The sequence below is a fragment of the Pelodiscus sinensis genome, chromosome 6 (assembly GCF_052426305.1).
Source record: "Pelodiscus sinensis isolate ZL-2025 chromosome 6, ASM5242630v1, whole genome shotgun sequence".
Classification (NCBI taxonomy): Eukaryota; Metazoa; Chordata; order Testudines; family Trionychidae; genus Pelodiscus; species Pelodiscus sinensis.
In genome coordinates, this window is record NC_143057.1 from 55,643,332 (window position 1) to 55,655,711 (window position 12,380).

Sequence of the window (12,380 nt, forward strand, 5' to 3'; positions counted from 1 at the left end):
TCCGTATTGCCAATCAAATCATAGTTCTTTGACTGTGAAAGGAGTTCTAATTCTTCCTGCTTGTTTCCCAGGCTTCTTGAATTCATGGACAGATGCCTTAGATAACTATCTGATTGCCCTATCTTCTCCATACAAATTAGGGGGTCCTCCTCTGTTACACCTTCCTCCTTGTTTTTCTTTCTGGTATCCCATTTCCCCACGGCTTAGGTCACGTTATGGAAAAAATAAACAGTTTCACTCCTGGCACTTCCCGTTTTCCTGACACAACCAAACGCTGACCTTACTTTAAGTTAGGAGAAGAGGAAGCTGCATACCAAATTTGGTGGTCCTCGCTCTTACTGGTTAGGAGGCATTCTTGAACAAACAGATTAACGGACAGACAGACAAATGCACATTCTCAAATTTATAGATATATAGCCTGCTATGGGTATAGAAGGCCAAAGAAAGATTCAATTGTTTCTATTGGTGAATGCATGCTGATCATTGTACAATGTATATTTTATTTCATTTTTTGGAGGATAGATAATGGATATTTGACAAGTTAATGAAAAAAATATCAGTTTGTAAATGTATTAAAGTTTGATCTGGATTTCTAGTGCAGAGTTTGATGCTGTGGAGCACGTGGTGTATTATAAATGATTGATAGAGAACATCAGTATGCAGAAAGATTACATACAGCCTGGCAATTCCTATTTCACTTGAAACATGGGAAATACGCTTTATTATATGAATAATAGCTCCATACCATAAGCTTTGTGAAAATACTCTAGATTCAGTATAGATACTACAGAAAGATAGCACAAATTTTACTACGATATCAAATTGCCATTTATAATTACTTGAAATAATTTTTACTAATTCAACAATAGAAGTTTAATTAGATGGTAAAGAGGAAAGTGTGGGAAGAAAGCATTTCCAACCCATTGTTAGCTTTGTGTGCATATGTTGTGTTACAATCATAGATTTGTATATATCATTAGAAACAGTGAGATTTTAGTTTGTGCCCGAATACAATATTTAGCAAAACAAAATTTACCAACAATTTTTTATTAAAATGTTATCAAGTAATCACAATGCACTAAATTGGACACATGCCAAAAAATTTAAATTGAGATTTTTATTGCAGTTATCAATAGAGCTTTAAAAAAGTAGTATTCCCAGAAGTTCACATACTATTACAATGATAAAGTAGATAAATAACCAAAATAATGACTGACAATAATGGCCAAAGAAAACAATCCAAATATGAAAAGGGTAGAACAACTGTTTCAAGTTTTTCTTAGCATTCGTGGGGAAAGGAGGTGTAAATCATTGTTTGTGAAAGCCACAAGTCCATTTTGTCATATTAAAATGCATATGGCTTAAATTCAAGTTCAGCATTACATATTTTTAACTATTTCAGGTTTCCTCACAACTAGACATTTAGCAAAACGGAAGCTTTTTGAAAGAAAGAGGAATAAAGTTTCCATTACAGAATGCCACAAACTCAAAAGTGTACGTGAACTACATACTTTAAGAGGAAAGAGGAAAATTACCAGCAAAAAGGTCTTCCCTGTCATCATCTAGTATGATTTCTGCAGGCTTTGGACCATTAGAGCTTGTGCTGATGTCTTCTGCAGGAAGACTGGCAGGTTCTGGAGAAGATGGGCTTGACTGTTAAAAGGAACAAACAGTTAGGATGCAAAGAACTGGTACTGTAATATGCTTACTCATTTTTCTTTATTGCCACAACTGACAGTCTTTCAACACAAGCATAGAAAGCAACAATATGAAAAGGAAACAGTGTCAGCTATTTCTATTTCCTACTCCTAGTAGGATAACAATGAACAAAGGAAACAAATTAGTCACCAACTCTTTTCACTTATTCTTTAGGAACATAAAAAAATTAACCTTTTCCTCTTCGTGATATGCATTTCTGTAAGTTAATAAATATGTTTTACGTAGTTAATAAGATAGCAGCTTTTGGTTTTATTGATAAATCCAGAATTAGTTTATCTACTATCATCAACACTGAAATGTTTCTGAGTCTACTTTCTAAAACTGCTACATACACTTCCTTTTATAAATGTCCAAAACTCCACTATAATCCTTCTGAACTGTTGTCCAAGATGTACAAATATGTTAAAAAAAAAATCAAGTCTGCCTTTTAAATCTCCAAATCAATTTTACAAAGAGTAAAGGAATGAGTTAATTCCATTAGGATTGTTGTTCTGTAAACCTGAAAGTGTCAAATCGTGTTGGCATAGAAGTTAAGCCTGTCTCACAGAGAAGAACATCATTTTACATCCACTATTACCTATCTAACTTCATTTCTTTTCTGAGGCACATACTGAAGTATCAAACAATTCACAGGATTAGTGTTCAGAGGTTAGCTGTGATTAACAAGAAAGCAATCCAGTTTAGTTCTGTAACCAGGCCTCAGTTCTTCCAAAGCTATACATTAAATCTACACCCCCTGCCACCTTGCACTGCTGCCTTTAATATAGAGGCAGCAGGACAATATGCCAGGCAGGAGCTGTACTGCAAGGGGAGACAGTTGAAAAACCAGCTCCCTGTGCAGATGGGCTGCCTGCTGCTCTAAGCTCCAATACAGAGGCAGTAGCGCAGGATGACAGCAGGACTTGTCCGTGGGGAGTCCAAGCTCCCCATCAACAGAGGCAGCAGTGCAGAAGGGTGGGGGAGGCTGCGGCGGGCTCAGGATTTGCAAGACGCCATGACAAGCTCTGGAATAAATGTAAAAATATAACAAGAAAAGCCAAAAGGAGTTTGAAGAACAGCTAGCCCCCCCCCCCAAATAGTAATAGCAAAATGTTTAAGTACATCAGAAGCAGGAAGCCTACTAAACTACCAGTGGGACCCCTGGATGATCGAGATGCCAAAGGAGCACTCAAAGACAATCAAGACATTGTGGAGAAACATGAAAACTTTGCTTCAGTTTTCATGTCTGAGGATGTTAGGGATATTCCCAAATCTGAACCATTCTTTTTAGGTGACAAATCTGAAGAATTGTCCTAGATTGAAATGTCATTAGAGGAGGTTTTAGAACAAATTGATAAACCTAACAGTAACAAGTCACCGGGACCACATGGCATTCACCCAAGAGTTCTGAACCAACTCAAATCATAGAATCATAGGACTGGAAGGGACCTCAATAGGTCATTGAGTCCAGCCCCCCGCCGGGCTCGTGAATGTGAAACTGCGGAACTATTAACTGTGTTTTTTAGCCTATCCTTTAAATCAGATTCTGTACATCACGACTGGAAGATAGCTAATATGACACCAATATTTAAAAAGGGCTGTAAAGGTGTTCCTGGCAATTACAGACTGATAAGCTTAGTGTCAGTACCAGGAAAATTAGTTGAAACTACAGTAAAGAATAAAATTGTCAGACACATACATGAACATAATTTGTTGGGGAAAAGTCAACATGGTTTCTGTAAAGAGAAATCATACCTTACTAATCTGCTAGAGTTCTTTGAGGGGGTCAACAAACATGTGGACAAGAGTGATCCAGTGGATACTTAGATCCAGTGTACTTAGGTTTCCAGAAAGTCTTTGACAAGGTCCCTCACCAAAGTCTTACTTTACTTAAGTTGTCATGGGATAAGAGGGAAGGTACTCTCATGGACTGATAACTGATTAAAAGACCGGAAACAAAGGGTAGGGATAAATGGTAAGTTTTCAGAATGGAGAAAGGTAACTGGTGGTGTCCCCCAAAGGTCCATACTAGGTCCAATCCTATTCGAGTTATTTATAAATGATTTGGAGACAGGGGTAAAAAGTGAGATGACAAAATTTGCAGATGATACTAAACTGCTCAAGATAGTTAAGACCAAAGCAGACTCTGAAGAGTTTCAAAAACACATCTCATACAACTAAGTGATGGTGCAACAAAATGGCAAATGAAAGTTAGTGTTGATAAGTGTAAAGTAATGCACATTGGAAAAAATAATCAACTACGCACACACACACACACACACACACGAATGGGGACTAATTTGGCTACAACTACTCAGGAGAAAGATCTTGGCATCATTGTGGATACAATCTCTGAAAACATCTACTCAACGTGCAGCAGCAGTCTAAAAAAACCAAACAGAATGTTAAGAATCATTAAAAAAGGGATAGAGAATAAGACAGAGAACATCTTACTGCTTGTACATAAAATCATGGTACACTCACATCTTGAATACTGAGTACAGATGTGGGCGCCTCATCTCAAAAAATATATTGGCATTAGAAGAGGTCCAGAAAAGGGCAACAAAAATGATTAGGGCAGGGGTTCTCAAACTTTGTGATACTGTGACTCCCCTCTAAGTTGCTTGCGACCCCCCTCTAAGTTGCCCACAACCCCCTGGAGGGTCGGGACCCACAGTTTGAGAAATGCCAGATTAGGGGTTCGGAACAGCTCCCATATGAAGAGAGATTAAAAAGATTGGGACTTTTCAGCTATAAAAACAGGAGACTAAGGGGGAACATGATAGAAGTCTACAACATTATGATTGGTGTGGAAAACACAAATAAGGAAAAGTTATTTACTTGTCTCCATAAGAACTAGGAGTCACCAAATGAAATTAAATAGGAGGCATGTTTAAATCAAACAAAAAGAAATTCTTCACACAGCACACGGTCGGATGGTGGAACTCCTTGCCAGAGGATGTTGTGAAGATCAAGACTTGAACAGGTCCATCAATGGCTATTAGCCAGGATGGATAGGAATTGTGTCCCTAGTCTCTGTCAGAGGCTGGGAATGGGTGACGGGAGAGGAGTTGCTTTAAGATTTCATGTTCTATTCACTCCCTCTGGGGCATCTGGTGTTAGTCACTGTCAGAAGACAGGATAATGGGCTAGATGGACCTTTGGTCTGACCCAGTATGGCCATTCTTATGCAATAAAGTAGGGAAAAGTTGACAACCACTGCTTGAATACTGTATGCCTTTCAGGAACCCGATCTGCCTTGCATAATCCCAAGTTTCACCTCATTTAAACACTACTCACTTACAAAGTTAAGACATAAAAATACAGAAGTATCACAGCACTATTACTGAAAAATTGCTTACTCTCTCATTTTTACCATACATAATTATAAAATAAATGGATCTGAATATGAATATTGTACTTACATTTCAGTGTATAGTATACACAGCACTATAAACAAACCATTGTATGAAATTTTAGTTTTTACTGACTTTGCTAGTTTTTTTAAAATGTGGCCTGCTATATAACCACGCAAATATCTAGATATGTTGATGTATCCCCAGAAGACTTCTGTGTACCTCCAGGAGTACATTTAATGCTGGTTAAGAAACAGGCATGTGGAGAAGCACTTCTTTCATAGCAGTGAAGAAACACAGTACCTACAGCGCACCACAGATTTTAATTTCCCAAATAAGAAATAGGTAGGTTGGTGACAATCCTGAGCAGTATATTCAGAGAATTACAATAAGCAAATAGTTGTCTTAAAAAAGACACTACTGAAACAGAATTTTCTTTCTTGGGGAATAAGCAGCTCAGATGAACAACATAAAAGGGGAAAAATTAACTTAAAATGGCCATAATAAAAGCAAATGCCAAAGAACCAGAAACAATTAATATATTTGATAACTTAAGCAACAGTCTGAAGTAAGTGGGAGAAAGTTTAAACTCCCATTACTCAAAAGCAGACTCAGATATGTAAAATCCAAGAAAAAGCTTTAGGGACTGAATACAAAGAGTGGAACGGAATCATTATACAGCATGTAACCCTTGCAGACACCATGCTTACATACATATACACTCACACGTAAAGGAGACCCATGACATACATTTAAGAAGAAAAACATGGGAAATGAAGTAAAAGCTGGCTAACGGAGCAGCATTTGGTACACTGAATTACGTTGAGGAAGATCAATCACAGCTTTTAAACCCTCTACTCCACTTTCTTAAAAGCCAAATCCTGCTTTCAGAAGCCACGCTCTTTCTTTAATTTTCCCTTAAACAAAAGGATCATGTATTAGAACTATTTAAAACCTGGGAAAACTGAGCACTTCCAAAGTAACAGAAAATAAGCACTTACACAGGTAGTTCTGCCATCAGCTCCCCTCCTTTTTTTAAAGTGAGAGAAAAATCAAGTTCAGGGTGTCTTATTACCACAGTGGCAGTAATGCCAGAGAGAAATGGTCTCCCAATAAGGCAAGTCCCAACTAGTTTAAAGATAGGTCAAAATGACTACCACCTAAAACTCCATCCAAAAACAAAAGTAGCCAGCGTGGCTCAATCGAGCACTCTAGATGAGTAGTACTATCATTGAAAGTTACAATTTAATGTACTGGTATTTCAACTAATAGCTTGCTTTAGTCTCAGTAGATTTTAAGATACAGCCTAGAGAGTGCATTGCCATAATCCAGTCGCTACTGTGATCTGTGTCCCTATCACCTTGAAAGTACCACAATCAAGGGAAATAGTTGCAATATTCTGGCCACGAGGATAAAAAGCATTCTTGGTCTTCAGGTTTAAAACAAACAAAAGGAAGTTTTTTTCCACTCAGCACACAATCAACCTGTGGAACTCCTTGCCAGAGGATGCGGTGAAGGCTAGAACTTTAATAGGGTTCAAAAAAGAGCTAGATAGGTTCATGGAGGTTAGGTCCATCAATAGCTATTAGCCAGGATGGGTAAGAATAGTGTCCCTAGCCTCTGTTTCTCTGGAAGTGGGAGACAACGTGAGGATTACCTGTTGTGATCCCACCCTCTGGGAAATCTAGTATTTGCCACTGTCGGTAGACAGGACACTGGGATAGATGGATCTTTAGTCTGACCCAGTCTGGCCGTTCTTACAACTCTGTTGCAATGTGATCACCCGACAGTGATGGGTGGAGCCCTGCACAGATACAAAATTTTGTATCCACAAAAAATGAGCAACAGATATTTTCATCCACAACCTTGGATGAAGATACCCATGGATATTGGCAAATTTTCAGGGTTCTAATGATGGGTTCCAACTACCCCTAGCCTGCACATATATTTAATGAATGTTTGGCTAGATGCGCTCCAAGTGGTCATTGCCACCTTCCAGCAAGCTACTACAATGAGTTGAACTTCTCTAGTCTGGCACTATCCATAATCTGGCAGGATTTTAGTTATCCAGAAGTCCACTTATGGGTGTGGCCAAGTTTCCCATGGTCCCATCAAATTTATTTACAGCCACCAGTCCTGACTCTTCATGTTCTGTGCTGTTATTTAGCTCTGATTTACCTCAAATGTCTTCTAAGAGTCCAGTAAGCAGTGGAATTATTGATAATGCTGCTAGACAATAGTGACCCCCATACCCGTATGGGCCAGCAAATTATATAGTTCAGCGCCAGTCAGATCCTGAGGGTGCTGGACTAGAGAGGTTCAATCTGTAGCACCACACCCTTACATCTTGAGTTAGTCACCTTCCTCTCAACTGTGCCACAATTTCCTCCAAACTTCAGCAAGCAAACCATCATGAAGGGATATGGCCCACTAGCAACAGAGTTTTCATAGGACAGAGATGCCAAATGAAACCAGAAAGTGAAGAGCATTACCCCAGGACCTAATCCAGGTTGAGAGTCCTTTATCAAGACTTTTCCATGTTTGAACCAAAATAACACATGCTTTGTAAGATGGGCGTGTAGATGTGGAAAGAGACTGGGGTAGTGATAAGACTACTAATATGGCTATCGGTTAGAGATGTAAGAGTATAATTGTATAAACAGGTAACAGATAAGCATGACCTTAGCAATTACCCAAACTGCTGCATATGGCTCCCAATCCAGCTCCCGGGGAGCCACCTGCTGTCCTGTGCTGCCACTTCTGTCTGTATCAGAGGCAGCAGAGCAGCGAGGCAAATGGGAGCCGGTATGTGCGGGAAGCTGACTTAAAAGCCTGTATCAGAGGCTGCCGCTGTACATGTAACCATATAACCACTGAACATTTTAAAATCCCTACTATGGGTCGCTTTCCTGTCCATTAAAATTGCACATGTCACATTACCCAAGGAAAATGGGAATGTTAGATACTGAAGCCCAAAGTTTGGGTGCCTAAAATTACGTTCTTAGATCCATATTTAGGAACCTAAATACAAATTGCCTGAAGTGTAAGTCATAGATAAATCCCAGTGAATCCAAATGGGAGCATGTACTATGAAGCAGAGTCTGCAAGGAAGACTGTAACCATCTCAGAAGGACAAAAACGCAGAAGAACTAAAGAAGTTATCATCATAGCTTGTGCTGGAGGCATAAGATGTGGGAGTGATAATCCTGCACAGGTGGTATCTAAACCAAAAAAAACCCTGTCCACTTGTGGTTAAATATCACATGGCTCTGTTCACAAAGGGAGTAGGGATTAATAATTAGATTACATTCTATTTACAAAAAAAAACCCCTTAGTTCAGTTGTATAATGAATTCATTTCCTGAACTATAAACTGCTAGATAATGCTATCAGACACTGTTAGATGACATATACATGTCAGCTAACTGTCTTGTTCATATTATAGGCAGTCCCCGGGTTACGTACAAGATAGGGACTGTAGGTTTGTTCTTAAGTTGAATCTGTATGTATGTCGGAACTGGCGTCCAGATTCAGCCACTGCTGAAACTGACCGCCAGTTACGACTTACATACAGAATCAACTTAAGAACCCCAAGCGTCCCCAAGTCAGCTGCTGCTGCAACTGCTCAGCGGCTGATTCCAGGAAGCCCGGGGTAGAGGCTTCCTGTAGTCAGCCACTGGTCAGTTTCAGCAGCAGCTGACTTGGGGACACCAGGGGCAGAGCAGCTGGGGTGCTGCTGGGTTGGTCCAGCAGTGGCTGAAACTGACCAGCAGTGGCTGAATCAGGACGCCTGGGGCAGAGCAGCTGGGGTGCTGCCGGGTTGGTCCAGTAGCGCCCAGAGCAGCGCTACGGGACCAACTGGCAGCGCCCCAGCTGCTGTACCACAGGCGTCCGGAGCAAAGCCGCGGAGCACGGGGGCAGCGGGACAGCACAGACGCGCCATGGCTGTCCTGCTGCCCTCGGGCTCCACGGCTTTGCTCTGCTTTGCTCCCCGTCCCCCTGGTCTGCAGACCAGGGGGACGGGGAGCAAAGCGGCGGAACACGCGGGCAGCCCAGACGCGTCTGGGCTATCCGCGTGCTCCGGGGCTTTGCTCTGCTTTGCTCCCCGTCCCCCTGGTCTGCAGACCAGGGGGACGGGGAGCAAAGCGGCGGAACAAGCGGGCAGCCCAGACGCGTCTGGGCTGTCCGCTGCCCGCGTGTTCCGCCGCTTTGCTTCCTCTCCCTGGTCTGCTGGAGACCAGGGAGAGGTCCCCGTTCGTAACTGCGGATCCGACATAAGTCGGATCCGCGTAACTCGGGGACTGCCTGTATCATGGATGAGGCTACATTTTAAGATGGGTTAAGTATCTGTATATTTCCTGCCATATCTAACTGTAAAAAAACCTCAAACAGCTTTTGGTCTGAAAGACATTACATACATTCCAAGGGGGTTTGGGGGATGGGAGAAAAAGAGTGCTAAATTAGACTTCAAGTTGAAGGTATATATAAATAATTTAATAGTACAAAAAAACCTTGAAAATATTAAACACCTATTAGCCAGAGGATTAAAGCTTCTAAACAAGTGTTTTTAGGCTAAAACAGTTATTTTGAAGCTTTCAAATTCATTAGATTGCAGTTTTATAAAAAGATAACCCAAATTAGAGTTGTATTGCTTTCAGAAAGACAGATGTCATTCCTGATGATTTTGAAGACAGTAAGAAGGACAAGTCACTGAACTTTAGAAGCTACAGTAGTGACTAAAACATGGAATCAACAGTAAAATAATGAAAGGATGTCTTGGAGCTGGGACATAGGACTGTTCAGCCTCACTAAGGAACCAAGCTGCACTCCCTTATTCAGCCTAATTAGTTATTTCTACTCGAGTCCTATTGTGTTTAAGTTGAGAAGAGAGTAGTAAGTGTTCCATCTCTTCCTTATTTTGCTTCTCTAAGTATCAAGCAGAGCAGATGGAATACCAAAACAGAATTGGAGCTGTTGTTTCAGAGCAACATAAACTACTATTAAGGTGGGGGAGATTTGAAGATTATCAGAAAACCAAGCAAGATTACTTGGGAGAAAAGACTACACAACCACTGCCAACTATTTTCAGGCTTATATGCACATATGCATATGTACATGCCTTGTGTGGAGTAAACAACAAGAGCAAGGAAACAGGTTAAACAAACAAAATAGAGGGTGAAAACTGCAAAGAGACTAGAAATGTTTCAATCTTCCTCTACAAGGAAGATGACAGGACAAAAAACATTCAAGGAAGCAAAAGCAATGGGTATGGATAAAGCCATCTGTCCTAAAACAGAGAGGATAGAAGAGTAGAATGTCAGTTCTTCAGCCATCAGAGACGGTTCACATTTTGAAGTACAAGATTCTGCCTTTGTCTTACCCATTCCAACCTACATTTCTTCCAATTGACTACATACAGAAACAGTGCAAAACACACTGTACACAGAGTGCTATCATATACACAAATTTAAAGATAAAGGTACTAAGCTTTCCATACAAGAATACAAAATATTATTTACCCCCTCATATACGAAAGTGATTTTCAAGTTAACTGTGTCCATTAAGAATGGCATTTTTAACATAAACAACAACAACAAAAAGCCCTGTTGTATGGAAATGGATTAGCCATAAATTCCATCATACCTCTCAGTTTGCAGTTTTATCGTAGGCAAGTTAAGAGAGTTTTTGTTTTAATACAGTTCATCTAAAAGTACTAAATATATACACGAACCTATTAGTTTTTCAGTCTGAGTAAAACTGAATATTTATGATCTTTATGATGCATTAGAGAACATGTTTTACTATATTTTTGTTACAGGAAGATATACTGATAAAGACAGCCCACAACTGAACTAAAGACACTGACCCATTACAGTAAGGTTCATGGGCAGGAAGCTTCCTTCAACAAAAACAGGAACACCACTTTCTAGATAGATATCAACATGAACAGAGCATGTAATGTTGTGCATTTCAGTGTTACATAGCAAAACTAGGACCAGTTATAGAGGAGAAAGTTTATAAAAAACTTTTTAACCTATGCAGAAGCTGCTTATTTTTAAAAACAAAGTTCAATTATATTTAATGGGGAAGGGAGGGAGGTGGGCTGCTTTTAAAGCAAGACATGTTTAGGGTTTTCTATAACTGCACAAAGTTTTAAGAAACCTAATTACTGAAAAATTATATGGTAAATGTGGGTTTCAAAAGCCCTCAAATGAACGCTTCTAAAAGGAGACAAGAGGACACGGCAGGGCATCTAAATGAGAATCTTCGGACAGTGCCCAGCTCCTAAGAGCTGTTCAATATCAGTGTTAAAGGTGGAGAACACAATAATTTAAGATGGGGGGGGGGGGGGGAGAATTAACGGAACGTGCTGTTAGCCCAGCAGGTCGCGGACGAAAGCGCAGCTGGCAGAAGAGGAGCCCGGTGGAAGCAGGATTACCCGGGCAGGCCCCCGGGGAAGGGACGCTGGAGAGCGCCCTGTGGGCGGGTGACAGCTCAGAGGAGACCGTTCCCCGGCGGGGGCTCGCTCGGAAAAGGTCAGAGGGCACCAAGGCAGGCTGGGGGCGGGGCCCCTGTCACTAGTCACCGGAGCGGGGCGGAGGCGCTGGGCCCCGCAGAGGCGGGCGGGTCAGTCGCTCATTAGCTGCGGGTCGCGCTGGGCCCGGCGGCCGCGGCTCCACCCGGCCAGGCAGGAGAAGGAGGCGGGCGGGCCCCGCCAGTGACAGGGGCACCGCAGGGAGCAAGGCCCCGCCTCTCACCTCCAGGGTGGACACGGTGCTGGTGAACAGATCCTCGCCGTCCTCCAGCTCCTCCAGCTCGGGCTGCCTGGCGTCCCCGAGCGGAGGGGGCTCCCTTTCCGCCGCCATCTTCCCTTCCGTAGGCTGGGGCGCGAGCAAGCTACGGCTCCTCTCAGTCACGTGACGAGCAGGCACCGCGCAGTTTGACACGTGACTAGCGCGCGCCGCCGCCGCCGCCGCCTCCCTGTCTCTCGGGCCGAGAAGGGGAGCGTGCGAGTGGAACAGCGGCCGTTCTCGAACGCTGGAGGCTAAGCGTTCCGAGGCGAGGGGGGCGGGGTAGCGGAAGGCCCCGCCCCTCCCCACTGTGGCCAGTCCCCGGCAAGCGCTGGTGGCTGGTCCGAATGCTTGGACCCGGGGCTTGAGCTATTCTCAGCTCCGCCTGCAGCCAGCCCCCGCCCGTCGGGACGGGCTTAGCTGCGTGCACATCTGGGGCAGACAACGGAGAGGGTCTGTGGGGATGTGCAGCTGCTTTCCTCCGCCTTGCCGTGCGCAGGATCTCCTGGGTCACACGCCCCGTCTGCCTTGGCATC

At 42.5% G+C, this 12,380-nt stretch overlaps 1 protein-coding gene across 2 annotated transcripts in view; it reads right to left on the reverse strand.

Moving 5' to 3' along the window:
* SNX2 (sorting nexin 2) overlaps window positions 1-12,112 on the reverse strand; it is a 53,607-nt gene extending 41,495 nt beyond the window's left edge. The window contains exons 1-2 of one of the 2 annotated variants that reach the window (XM_075931942.2): window positions 11,812-12,112; window positions 1,536-1,653 (exon numbers count right to left, since the gene is read on the reverse strand). In XM_075931942.2, the coding sequence (XP_075788057.1) occupies window positions 1,536-1,653; window positions 11,812-11,919 (226 nt within the window). In that variant the 5' untranslated portion in view covers window positions 11,920-12,112. Of the gene's footprint in view, window positions 1-1,511; window positions 1,654-11,811 lie in introns of those variants that run through there. The other variant, XM_075931943.1, reaches the window with a different exon arrangement.
* Between the last annotated feature and the right edge of the window lie 268 nt (window positions 12,113-12,380).